Source organism: Lepisosteus oculatus, chromosome 8, assembly GCF_040954835.1.
Source record: "Lepisosteus oculatus isolate fLepOcu1 chromosome 8, fLepOcu1.hap2, whole genome shotgun sequence".
Lineage (NCBI taxonomy): Eukaryota > Metazoa > Chordata > Actinopteri > Semionotiformes > Lepisosteidae > Lepisosteus > Lepisosteus oculatus.
This window is the reverse complement of record NC_090703.1, coordinates 43576664-43590915: the sequence shown is the minus strand read 5'-3', so window position 1 is coordinate 43590915 and position 14252 is coordinate 43576664. Positions and strand designations below refer to the sequence as shown.

The 14252-nt window shown below is 35.5% G+C and overlaps 1 protein-coding gene across 5 annotated transcripts in view; it reads right to left on the bottom strand.

The window, feature by feature from the left end:
* stard8 (StAR related lipid transfer domain containing 8) overlaps positions 1-14252 on the bottom strand; it is a 78021-nt gene that overhangs the window by 13030 nt on the left and 50739 nt on the right. For all 5 annotated transcript variants that reach the window (XM_015351442.2, XM_015351443.2, XM_006632765.3 and 2 more), the window contains 5 exons: positions 8877-8948; positions 4862-4943; positions 2717-2780; positions 993-2305; positions 285-458 (listed from right to left, as the gene is read on the bottom strand). In XM_015351442.2, the coding sequence (XP_015206928.2) occupies positions 285-458; positions 993-2305; positions 2717-2780; positions 4862-4943; positions 8877-8948 (1705 nt within the window). The remainder of the gene's footprint in view (positions 1-284; positions 459-992; positions 2306-2716; positions 2781-4861; positions 4944-8876; positions 8949-14252) is intronic.

The following is a 14252-nucleotide window of genomic DNA, read 5'->3' as shown; positions in this document are numbered from 1 at the left end:
CATGATATTATACACATGCCCAAATGAAAACATGCATTCACTCATGTACTAAAACAAGTTAGTTTTGACAAATTTGACAGCCATATTAAATGGAATTATAAACAAATTTTTCAATATTTTAGCTAATTAAGATAAACAGTAATTTAAATGTTAACCACAGATGCAATGGGTGATCTTGGCAGTCTTTTGTGTTTTTTTCTCCTCTTCCCAAGTATGCATTATACATAGTATTTAAAGGAAAAGCTTGCAGTTATAATTTAGTTTCCACTGAGCATAATACTAACCAGCTCCAGCCCTGCTTGTTGGGCACTGAGTATTTTTCCATCATGGCGGTCAGTCTCAGTAGTGAGAACTTCTGCAGCAGGTTCAGTTGGGTTGCTGATTGCCGGTTTATCTCCAGAGATGCTGAGTTAAGGCTTGGCCTGTGAGAGTTCTGGAAGCTGTGCCACCGTAGTTTCCTAAAACAACAAGGTCATATTTACGTAATTTTATATCTTATATGTTTTCTGACATGACAACATACATTTTCTCATTTCCCCATAGTTCTAAGTCACAGCAAACTACCAATTGGTACAGTATTTTCAAACCAAGTTATACTGATAAAACTCCCTCAACAAAGTAGATTTGTTCAGGAAAGCAGACTTTGAGGAGTTCAAGTTTACAGAATGCATTTGAAATGTAAATGGTAACTCCAGAAATCTGCATTTAAAATAAAACACAACACAAACAATGTAGCAGGAACCAAAGAATTGCTGGCACATTACAATTTCTACTTTGTAGAATTACAAAGTACACACAAAGTTACAGTAACCTCAAACTTATCAAACACAAAAGTAAAAGTATCAGTAATACTGTATCAGTATTATCTTCTTAATTACATTAACTTGTTATTACATCAAATTACTTTCAATGCCATATTATTAAGTAACTGCATTCTTATACCAAGCTTATTCTTTAAAAGTAATTTTCTGAAATAAAATACACTTTCTGACCTGTTTGGCCTAGTTAAAGATGCGCCCACACCAGAATCTCTCCGATCCCTCATTTCCATCTCTTCTGCTTCATTTAATGAATTCCCTGTACTGTCAAGGTCACTTGCTGCAGTTCCCACATCTGACATGGACTGCTCTTCAAAATGGAGACTAGAGGGGTAAACGTTTTCCTCTGTTAGCTCAGAGTCAACATCCTCAAGTTCTGGACAGATTCTCTTTGACCAGAATTCTACATTCTGCTGTAGCCCATGGACATGCTGAATAATATCATCCAAGTGCTCAAAAACATCCACCCTTCCCATATTAAAAATTTGTTCAGAGCTGCCAAGCACCTCTGGTACATTGTCATAGACACTCCCTGTAGAACTACAAGAATTCCTCCTTGCATGAAATCTTCCGAAGCCTTGAGACTCATTGCTGCTACAGACTGAAATATCAATTGACATATTGCCTGAGGCCCAGCTGCAAAGATTATCATTTGGAGTTGGACATAAACTCTCAATGGAGAGAGATTTGGGGAAAGTTCCTGGTTTATGGTCTCTGGGAAGATGCACAAATGAATTCTCCAGCACATGTTTGTGTTCTGTTTGGCTGGGATTCTTCAAACTTATCTCATAGTCCTCTAAGTAAAGTCCACTACATTTGGACCTCTGTTTCTGTTTCCCTCTACCTCCTGATGAAGAAAGATCAACTGCAGTCCTACAAATTGTCTTTGTCCTTCTTTTGAAAGAAGAACTGCCTCTCTCTTTAATGTTCTGTTTCAAGCCTGGAAGGCTGTCGTTGGTAGTACAATGCAAGCTCACAGGAGGTTGTAGAAGTCCGTTTTGGCTAGTCACACTTTGGATGGCAGAGTCCTTTCCATTATCAATTTCTCTTTCTTTATCCTTTCGCCTGAAAGATTCAATTTTCCTCAGGAAGCTCTTGGACCGCTTTTTTGGTTTCTCTTTTGATGTAAGGAGATCTTTAGAAGAGCAGGACTCTGTCAAACTGTGACTGGAGAGTGCAGTCGAGTCGGAACTGCGAGAGGTAAAACTGGGAAATGGCTCCGCTATGGAAATCTGACAAGGAGTTGTTCCTTTTGTGCTCCCCATGCTGCAACTGCTGTGGCTGTGAATGGAAGTGGCTTCGAGGTCACTAAAGTCACTCAGGACACTCTCCCGACTGGCTGAGGTCTTCATGGTGGTCTGAAGAACCTCGGTGCTATGAGGTGTGGGAGCAGAAAGGGAGCCCAACCTAGACCATCTTTTGCTATCCCGTTGGAATGCCCAACGGTCACTGATGGCACACAAGTCCTCCTCCTCTGAGTCTTCACTCTAAACAGAACAAAACTGTGATTTAACAGCAAGCAGATCTTATCAGTCCTGCAAAGCTTTTAAATAGAAAGAATGCCTTTATGTCCCATTTTAACTTTAATATGAGACACAACAAAAAGTATTCAAACAGTTTCTACATCTTTTAACATCAAAGTGCTTGGCAGATTCAATTAAATCATTACAGACAAAAATACTCTGTACTTAGAAGTCACAGTGATGTTAACAAATTCACATGATTTTTGGAAAAAAAATGACAAAGCTGAGAATTGAAAAGAACAGCTGCAGAGTGTTGATTCTACAGTTGTATCACAGAATAACGGTAACTTAAATGGGAAAGCTTTCAAATACTTTTACTTACACAAAGGACTGTCAATGATTTATGAAGCTGCTTTTGTTCTCGGTTGTGCCTACCTGCTTACGTTGAAAGTGGACCTCCAGCTTCATAGACGCACACTTGTTTAGGGTTGTCAGTCTCCTAAGAGGGAAATAACAAAGCCAAAAATAAAATCAACCAACCTTTTAACCCAAAACTGCTAACACTCAGATAGGATACACACATGACTGCTGAAAGGAGAAGCCTACCCCAGGTACTGTACTTGTAAGTCTCAGCTGTCAATACAAAGCAGTTTGCTGAAAAGCAACAGTGTCAACAAGCCTTTAGGCAAACAGGACTCGGAGGATGTAAATCCTTTATAAATTAATAGAGTTTTTGGATAAGACCAAACCAGCAAATTCTTTAACTCAAAGCCATAAGACTCCACAACGTTTTATTTACTTTTTTTAAGAGAATTAGATTTAAGGTTATCTTAGAAGAGCAAAACAGTTAATCACAAACACACGCAACAATATGGTTTCTCAATTATTCTTTCATTTAATAGTGAAGATTCTATTTAGATCACAAAGTTTCACAGAATATTGTAGAGAGAGAGCACTGTTTTCCCGATTATACACATTCACAAGGTTTAAATCTTTCTGGCTTTTAATTCAGGCGTGAATGGTTTACATTTTAAAGTTCAAGTTATTTTTGGAATATTCCACAAAAGCAAGACTTATCAGCAATTGGAAGCACTTTTGTCTGTCACTAAGCTGCTGGTGTTGAGGTGAAAGTAAGGAGGTACAGTACCTACAGTACACAAGCAGTAATTTAACAAAATGTGATCACTGATAAAACATTGGCATTCACATAATAATGCAATCCACTAGAATATACTAAATTATGGAGTAGTACATAATAGATTAAAATGTCTCACACTGAAAATTGTTTTCCGTTAGTATCTGTTTAAAGTGTAGAACATTAAAGCCATTGTTCTAGAAATACTGGACAAGAAGGGGAAAAACTGACAAACCCAACTGATATTAACAATGAAAGATAGTATTTTCTCAATTAGTCTCTCTAATATAAAAAAATAAAGCTCACATTAGTTTGCAATAGGGTAAAATAAAATCATTAGAGATTTCAAGCCTCTAGAAATTGAAGTGTTGATTTAATTTGTGCAACACTGAGGCATATGAATATCTATTTAATTTGGTACAAAATATTTTCTTCCATAGCATGTCAAATTGACCCAAATTATTTTCAAAGTTACTGACCCATGTAATACAAGCAGAATTAACAAACTCTGCCTACCTGTCCATTTTATCTGACTAATATAGACACTTTATTTGGAATAAAACTGTTCATGTTACTAGGATTAAAGCATTTACTGACATGTAAAACATTACTGAGAAAACAAATGAACTGCCCCGTGGGTATGACAGAATACAAAATCTACTGGACACTTGGTTTCTTCTTCAGGGAGTTATGTCTAACTTTATTTGAATATGAAAGGCCTATCACATCCATAGGCCATAAAAATCACGTTTGAAGAACATTTTGCACAACTAATTTATGAAGCACTCAGCCTCTAATCAATGTGTACTACTCATAGCCCTCAAAGAGCAGTGATAGGGCTAAGAGCAGAGTGAACCTTTAACTGACAAGTCACCTTAAGCACTTTAAAAAATGAGCACAATGGTAAAAGAAATACATGTATTTTTATGAAAAATCTTATTTCACAAATTAGAAACAGCTGTTGTGATTAAGTTAAAAAATTGAACAGCAATGAGGAAAATATCTTCCACAAAATAAATGGATATTCAACACAAATATTTGTTAAAAAAATAATGATTTAGGCCTTTGTTATAAACCCTGGTACCTGATATTGCTTTGTTGCTTCCCAGAGAGCATTTTTTTTCTTCCAACGGAAAACCACCCTTATGCACAGTCCCAGGCCTCAATTTATGTGTAAACAACACTTCCCATGCAGAGAACAAAGTGATTTCTTTTTGAGAGACTTTCTTTTGAGATTGTAACAATGCAGTAAAGCAACAGAACAAGCAATTATTGAAGAACTCTCATGTCTATGTACTTACTAGCAATGAACAGTCATATACTTTCTTGTTGTATATAAAATAGGATTTCTGGGCTGCTTGTAAATTCTGAAGCACTGCAGGTATTAAACTCTAAAATCCAGAGAAAATGCTATGAATGATGAGGAAACTGACAGCTTTGCTTACCTGCAAAGGGATTTCAGCGAATCCCGGTCAAGAAAATCATGATCTTTCTTCACAGAAGCAATATCAATCGGAAACTGTGAGTCTGAAATGTAAGAATGACAAGTGTCACATCACAGAACAAGTTTACTTTTTATATTTACAGATATACTGTACAATAGAGACAGAAGCTTGAGAAAAAGAGATTTCACTGTTAAAATCAAGCAAATAAATACTGTGCTTCCAACTTAATTTTCAACATATAGAGTTAGAGTGAATATATTCAGGATTTAAGACAGTTGTGCATTAATATTTCTTATTAAGCTGTAAAAAAACATAGTTCAAACAGACTGCATATCAATGAATTGCCACTAATCCATAACTTTTATCAGTCTCTCCAACTAAACTGTGTAATGATTCCTGCTGTGCCACTGATGGGGGATGGGCTTCTGGTCTTTACTGCAGCTTGATTTACTTAGCAATCCCAGGCAAGACCTCATGAAATTGCTAGGCACCTTCACAATGACCTCAACAAGCAGTATTTTATGGTAAAAACATAAGACCAGCATTAATCTCTTAATGAAAGAAAAAAAAAACGAATGACAAATGTTTTGTTTTATCGCAATGTTCTAAAATTAGCCAGTTACTTTTTGATTACTCAATGAGTCCTTTGGAGAATTAAAAAATGAACTGCTAGATTGACAACCTGTCATAACATTCTCACTTGTCCATGAATTTATATTAATGCTGTAACCATAGATGTCAGAGTAGTCTAGTAAAGCAATTGAAGCCGAGTATATACCTATTTTCTATGTAATAAACATGAAAAACCATCACACTGCAATTTATGTCAGGAAAATCCGACTATTCTCATACTAATACTTCATTCACCCTTCCAACTACATAAGACACCTCTTTAAACATATATTCTATAGCATATTTGACCTACCTACAATCTCCCTCTTTTATATTTCTCATCTTGCTAAGTGTCTGAAACCTGTTAGAATGTTGAATAGAATTCTCGCCATCATTTTGTATCCAAGTATAGAGAGGTGTTCTAAATCACCAGGGGCTCAATGGAAGGTCTTGCTAAAGTTGTTAAGCCAATGTTCCCAATTTAAATGTTTTAAATCATTTTGTTTCACACTGTAGCAGACGTTCTGAAAAATGATGAAACATGAAATATGCATTAAGGCACTTGGATTTCATTAAAAAAAAAGATATTGTATGGTACTTATCAAATTTGTAAGGGTTTCATTCACTCATAAAAACGACAGCTCAACCATATAAGGACAGCAAAATTAAAAAGCTCTTTATTTTACAGATTACAAACAATTAAGAATTAATCAGGACTGCTAACAGTTGAAATCATTTTTTTTTATGTGAGAAAATATGTCTAATTACTGAATAATTAAGGCCCAACTAATAAATAATTTGCAGGTCTCCTTTGTGAAATGTGTAGTGCCAACCCAAACTGGCCACAAATAATTTGTGGAAATTACTCATAGCCGAAAAATGCAACTTACATCACCCTAATACAGCCTTAACAATGGTTTTCATCAGAAGCAAGCATGGGTAGAAAGAGGATGCAGCTTAAGTAGTTTATACACTTGTACTATAAATACATATGCGACACAGACAGCATAAGCACATGTTTAGCATGTGTTTAGAAATTTCAAGCACTGGTCATAGTTATGACATATATTTGTTAATTTGCAAGATAACACAGCAATGTAGATCAATGAGTTCCATGCTAAAGAAATATTATTGAAAATGAAGGACAATACTCAAGCCCTTTGCTCTGCATCATTAATAGCTTCTGAATTTTTATGACCAGTTTTATTTAGGAAATGCATCTATTTAATAAGATTATAATTAATAAGCCAAAACGATGCAATTACCCATACAGTTTTTTCAGACTAATACTCAGTATCAGGATGACTCACACTTCGCACACGGTAAACTGACTATTTCCATACCACTTCAATCCCAAAGGGAAAATGGATATGAAATATTTTCTAATATGAAGAGAAGCTTTCTCCTGTTTCAGTCATATTAATCCCTACATTTTATGCCTGTTTTTTTTCCCTCTCTGTGTGACTCTTAACATTCCTGCCGTGTCTCATTTCCAGCTATTGTTTCTCCATTCTCCCTCCTCCCAAGGCCACTGAGAGTTAAAAGTTGTGATTTTTGACACATTGCCACAAGTTGAAGGACTGGATGTGGTCAAAGCAAAGCAAGCGAATGTTACTTCTCAGATAAAAAAACAAAAGAAAGAACAGCCTGACAGCCACACCAGTCACTGAGTTTTTTTCTTTTTTGGACTAAAAATGGAGATCCAATTTAAATTCAAAACAGGATATTAAATTGTCAGATAATTGTGCAATGTAGAGGTGAATGAGTATCTGACTATATACTGTATATAGGTCTATATATATATATGACTATATGGAAGAAAAAGATTCAAACTAGATTGACCCTTGGTGTTTTATTCTGTTCCTTTTAAAATATAATAAATACTTGAAACTTTATAAAGCTATAGTTTCACATTAAAGAGGGTACCATAGCACCTAATACTGTAGTGCAGGGCCCATCTGAATGACATATAACATCCACTGTGTGCCAGGACCCCCAGTCCCCCCCTCCCCTCACTACACCGTAGATCAGGTAAAGAAGTGTGAAATTCCTTCACCAGATTAATTAAATTGGAACTTCGGGGAGGCCAGATTTCTGCAAGTGACATGTAGATAGGACACTGAGTTTAACATCCCTATAATTAAAATAGTGCCATGGGATACTTTGTAGCTAAGCATTTAGGACCTCAGTTTTAAACCTTATTCAACAGATTTTACTTCAAACAGTAAAGTACAATACAACACAATAAAGTGTCCACTGTTACTTCTGGGGCATGCATCAATAAAGGTCTATAAGGAAGAGTATCACCTACTGGTCGACCAATAATACTTGTGAATTATTGCACAATCCCATTTAAAGCATCCCATGATTGTACTGCCTCTGCTTAGCTTCAGCTACCAAGTTACCAACCTTGCTTAACTTCTACATTCTAATGAGATCAGGCTATGAGTTCGAATGGTGTATTACTGTGATGCTGTGAATTATTTAGCATATCCACTTTACACTGTAGTTAATACTGTTTCAAGCATCAAACTTTTCTTAATTAGTATATAAGCATTACATTTTTATAGTTACTCTCAAGTGTCTAGGATTAATTAGCATTCTTAAAGTTATGCACATTCTAACTTGTACTCGGACTATTATTTAAACAGCATGAGCCATATAACAAGTATTAACGGTTTCTACACCTGAAGAAGGCTTCACAGCCAAAACGTTGTGTTTTCTCTCTTCTCTTTTCAGCATGGAATAAACCTACTATTTGTTCCTTTCAAATAGTCATATAAGAGCCATATAAGCCCATCAAGTGGTTTTTGTTTCTAAATTAGGTTTTAGAGGGGATGACAGCATTAATGACAGTGCTGCTACCAGTAAAAATTGTGCTCTGACAATGCAACTGATTTGGATGATTATACATCTCAAAACTGATTTATGTGTTGCTATGCTAATCCTGGTATTATTTCCATTTTCACGTATACCATTATTACTTGCGTGTGGGTGGTCATGTGTTACTGATATCATTATGCTATTAAAAGTAATTTACCGGGTCTTGCATTGGGAAATCAGCAGGAAGATAAATTTGAAGAAGCGGTCTGCTGATTTTAGAAGGTGACTATTAAATGTTTGAGAGTCAGGTCTGAATGTCTTTCTAATTAACTGTAATGGAAAAGGAAATAAAACTCAGAATTTGATAACAGCTTAAAATATCTTTATCAGGCATTTGTTGGAATTTAAATGCGTATATATTTCTATGGTGCTTTTTCTGGGGGGAATACAAGCACACAATAGATTATTCATATATGGATAAAGCATCCTCATACCCTCACAAGAGCTATAGCTCCTCCTGCCTACGGCACTTCTGCATTTGATATACTGTACTTGTATTTATGATGCTGGACATTATTACCTTCATACAGCTGTGGATATTGTGGAAAGCCAGCAGCTCGCAGCCAGCTGCATGCTTCTTTAGCCTCAAGTTCTGAAAAAAAAAGAGAAAAAAAATAGAAACCAGTTGGGTTATGTTGCTTTCTATATTAATCTTGATCCAAACTGGTACAAGCACATACAGTACTGTTTAAGTTCTCCCCTTTATCAGTTAGTATAACTACAAAAGTCTAGATAAGTCTCATGTTTGGTACTATATAATACAAAGTGAATGTAATTTAAATTTTCAAAAGAAACAAAAAGAACATGTAGCTTCAAACCAGAAATCGACTATTGCAACTGAAAGATCAAGAGCAAAAAATGTGTTAGATTTATCTAGAATGACATCAGTTTCAAAATCCCACACATATATTTGCTTTTGCTTCCTTGGCAAAGGTAGCAACTACCAATCGGTTAAGCTATATTTAGTTTGTTAAATATATTAGCTGCAGGCAGTTTAAAGAGGTCTCTAGGAGCTGTAGTATCCTATGAGCCATATTAAAGTCATCCTTGTACAACATAATATCAGCACCATGAAGAATATATCTTACACTTTTAATCCCTTGATCACTTTTAAGTTCAAACAGATGACAGCATTTAAGATCATATTGGAGAAGTAACCAAAGCAAAAATAAAGCATGGTAATTGTCTCATAACTAAATTCTCAAAACAACTGTGAGGACGCATTTATTAATTTGACACAAGATAACTTAATTGTGAGCACTGTAAGAACAGCTGGCTGACAAACAGGATCTATGGTAGTACATCCAGTTTTATTGTGGATCACATCTGCCAGATGGCAAAGTACTGTACAACCCAAGTGGATGGGATGTAACTGTAAGTGACCCTCAGGCTTGAGTAGATTGTGTAAAATTTAAATCAGTCTGTTTCAAAGCCTTTTGGAAGAATGTTGTTTTTCGCAGACATGATGTTTTCCAGAGGCATTCACAAATTTGATATCAAGAAAAAAGGAAACCAACTCAAAAACAATACAGTATACAGTACAATGTGACATAATCACTTCAATCATGAGTATGTTTTACTATAAAATGTCGCTCATACTACTAAACATATTAAAATGAAGTATTTTAACATTTGGAAAAATGATTTTTTTTTTTAAAGGAGTTTTCAAAGTCAAGCACATACTGTAAAACTCTAGTAACTATTTTAATAAATGAACAATTACCATGCTACCTTATTTTAGTTTAGGTATGTTGTAAGTTTTTTACACTTGTCTCTTCAGTGTTACAAGCTTATCCCATCAACACATACAATACCATTGCTATTTTAAACCTAACATATTGTACGCACATAAAATTCCATGTTTTTCAAACACTTATCGTTTGTCCTATGCAGGGCATGTCAGCAATGTATCGAGACAGTAAAAGGTCAATATTCAATCAACAGAAAGCAAAGTAAGTAGAAGATAAAGTCATTTTTGTGTAAGAAACAACTGTACAAACATAATTCTTATCTCATGTTCACAACCCTGTTATGGCACATAATTGTTTTTATTCCCATGATTAGTTATGCTTTTTTATTTTCTTGAGACTCAGCATTTCACGCACATATCCACATTCCTAAATCCCCCAAGTCCCAGAGTACTAACAAGAGGCCAGAGTTCTCCTGGCATAAAGCCTGTGTTCCCAAGCTACTTTTTGGCCGTTTGCATTCTTGCTTTAGGGCCTCCCTGACGTAATCCAACAACAGAGCCTGGCAAAAAAAAAATCATTAAAGAAGAAGTGGGCAGCTAAGACAGAATGTGTGGTTTTACATCCATCTGAGCAAAACAATCAAATACAGTGAAGGAATACTAAGATGTTTCGGATGGCTTCATGTGAAAAATAGCATGTAGACCTATTTCAAAAGGTATCTAAAAGTTTGTGAGCTTCGTTATCACCAGAAAACTAGAATAAAAGCAGAGATGGTATCGCTGAAATCCTCTACTTGTGTTTAAAGGTGACTACAATACTGTATCATTTATGGCCTCACAGGGAGTTTCAGCCAATGAGCACCTGCAAAAATATGCACAAGATTTACAGAAAATGGTGCCCTTTTGCTCCCCTTCTTCACAAAATATTAAACGTTAAAAAAGCTTGAAAAATGGAGGTGTGTGATACATATTATGACAGAATAACTCATGCTTAAGCAAGATTAAAAAATAATCACCATACCTGTAGCACAAAGGGTGACCAACGAACCGACCACCAGCAGTAAAGTATACTGTATCTACCTTCTATTCCTGCCTAACTTAACAGCTTTAAGATCGAACATTCAATGTCATTTTCAAATTAACTATAGAATTAGCTTCTTATTTTAAATCCGCCAGGCTGCAGCTTGTTTTCAGCTTTTCAGAAGTTATCTGTGTACTCATGAGGACTGTCAGTCCTCTATTTTTGTCCTGTGTGCAAAACATATATTTAAAGCCAGTGACAAAATGAAAAATGATCTTTACAGAGGAAATGGTGCTTCCCTCACAGGCCATGTGGATTCTTGTGCCTTCCTGCTGTGGCTCCAAGGAGGAGTTATTTTACGTACAGTAGCTAAGATCCTCCACATGCCTAACAGACAGATTGACAAACCGTGTCACATGCATTGGGGGTGAAGATATAACAATCCTCTATTTCACACATAAATCATGTGTGCAATGCAAGAGTGGGATGAAACTTTTCAGATTCTCAAATTCATCTGAAATGAACTCATTCTATAATAATCCTTCCTATTTTTATTAATCACATTACATTTTAGACCATAATTCTGAAATGTGGAAAGTTAAAGCTAACACAACTAGATTTTAGATATTGGATAGTATGTAAACATATAAGTACATCAACAAATATATTGTATAATATCATTTCCATCATCTGAATTCTGATCTTGGTAGCTTTTAACCATACTGTACATAAATACATCATGCTTCTAAACAAACATATCACATGTAAATGCAACAAATTCACAAAGTTATCTGGAAAATGACAAGACTTTTAGCAGCAGTTGCACTGACATTTTATTGTGCATACATAGTCCAGGAAAATTCATTCTGCCTCTTAACATTTGCCATCAGCACGGGTGACCAACCAAGGAGGTTTACAGTCAAAATGACAAAATAGTAGCGTATAGCCACCACTGGATTCCTTGAAAGCTGGATATCTACAGTACGACACACGGTTTGTAGAAAGTCGCAGATGCTGTCTGTCTTGTGGAATTCTGTCTCCTTTCAAAGATATTATCCTTTCTGGATAATCATGTGCCTGTCCACTGATATCTGAACTCTGCTGTAGATGCTATGAATCATCGCAGTTAACCTGACGAACGGAGTTCGGATATGGGAAGCAGTGCATCCACAGTATAACTGTCACACTCTCATTGTGCAAGAAAGTTATGGTTACACAAGCAGCAAATTCACATGGATCGTCCTGCTGACTGGTGGAAGTGAAGCAAATGAGGTCACAGGACTTGATCAATGAAGCATAGTGCAGTCACGCTGCCACTATAAGTGGAGATCAGTAGTGATAATACACTGAAACAAAAACATGTAATAAATAAACAAAATCTGTATACTATTTATTTTTTTAGATAAATTCAAAAGAATCATAGGATGTTTTCAATTCCCAGTATACATTCAGTGCTTTCTTAAACCAGTATTTAATGAATCTTCTCAGTTTAATTCAATCTAGACGAACCCTAGGGTGAAGGACTACAAATTACATCCCACAAAATTCCACTTATGTAATATCATTACCATAATGGTCATTTTAGATCATGCACCTCCTTTTTGATAATCCATTAAAGAGCTCTGGCCAAAGCAGACATTCAACACCTGATTTACAACAAATCAAATAATGTTTCATTAATAACTAAATCAGGAACAATTTGCCAAATTAAATGTCTCCTGCTATTATCTGGCAGGCTGCCAAGGCAGCCATTCATAACTACTTAATGCCATATCCTTCACCCCTGGGAAAAATCCTACACAGGAAGGAGACAGAAGCCTAGGTTAGCCAACCAAATCCTGTGAAATGGGACTTTTAATCAGCTAAATCAGACTAAAATTAGTTTGGACTATAACAGGCTATATAAAAATATACATTTTATATAAATCTACATATACAAAATATATTTTTAAAACAACCTTTAAGTCATTAATTTAATAAAATTGCACATATTACTTTGAAAAATGTGCATGTTTAATGATTCCGTAGAAATGAAGACCTTATCTGAATTTTTTGTGGTTAGCTACACATAACAAATAAAGCCCAACTGCAGAGCACATTTATTTGTCACATCTCACTGCTTACTGCAGATTCTAAAATTAATGGGCTGGAGCATAGAAAAGTTTCTCCAGAAACATAATTGCACAGTTCTCATATTTAGGTTTATTGGGTAAATATGAGCCTCTGTCAATGGCTTGTGTAAACCGTATAATAATCATCTTATATGTAAACAGAAAGAATATGTAAAGTGGAAATAAACACATGTTTGCAGTTCTGAAAAAACTAATTTGGGTTCTAATGTAAAAAAAAATGATTAAATTAAAGTGCACTAGTACAGGGGTTAAAATATTCCCCCTTTTTTGATATCTTTGGTCATACATCCTCTGTTATAATTGGGTCATTTCCAAAAGTAATTGGGTGCAACACATGTTGAAAAAGTGCAGACTTTAAAAAGGCTTACATTTTAGTTCTTGTATTTGAACTTGACCTTCATCCGCTTTGCGTTGCACATAGTGCATTTTCTGGGGGTTTTGTGGTTGGCTTTGTCTGATGAAACTAAAGAGAATCTAAAATGTCTCTTTTCCCTGTTGACTAAACTCACTTCAAGAAAAGTGCATTAAGTTATATAAGTGACTGAGACAACCAGTTTAGCAGTTTTTAAAATAGGTGTAGGGAGAATATTCCTGGCTTACATCATTAAAGTCATTTTGACAGAGTGGCAGAGCATCAAACGGAGGGAAGAGTGGGTTCTTTTTATTAATAGTGGAAAATAAGTGACAAAATATCCTCTCAGCTTCTTCTGCAAAGTAATTCCAAACTGTATACAGGTATGTAAATGCAGCCTGTGGACTATTCCAGTGATGGATTCTGAATCAAAGAGAGATATTAAAGTTCAAAGGTTCTGATCATTTCCAAACTGGACTCAGATATTCACAAGTAAATTATTATGTTGTCTATTTATTCATATTGGGTGTTTCTGAAAGTTCAACTTGATTTGTCTGTGTTCACATCACAGGGTGTGGTAAAGTTTCCACTGTGTCTGTGTCTGTGTAGTAGTAGTAGTAGTAGTAGTATTAGTAGGGGAGAGAGCTACCAAAGTTGTTGTGCACATGGACAAGCAATGAGGTAGAAAGACCAGACAAGTT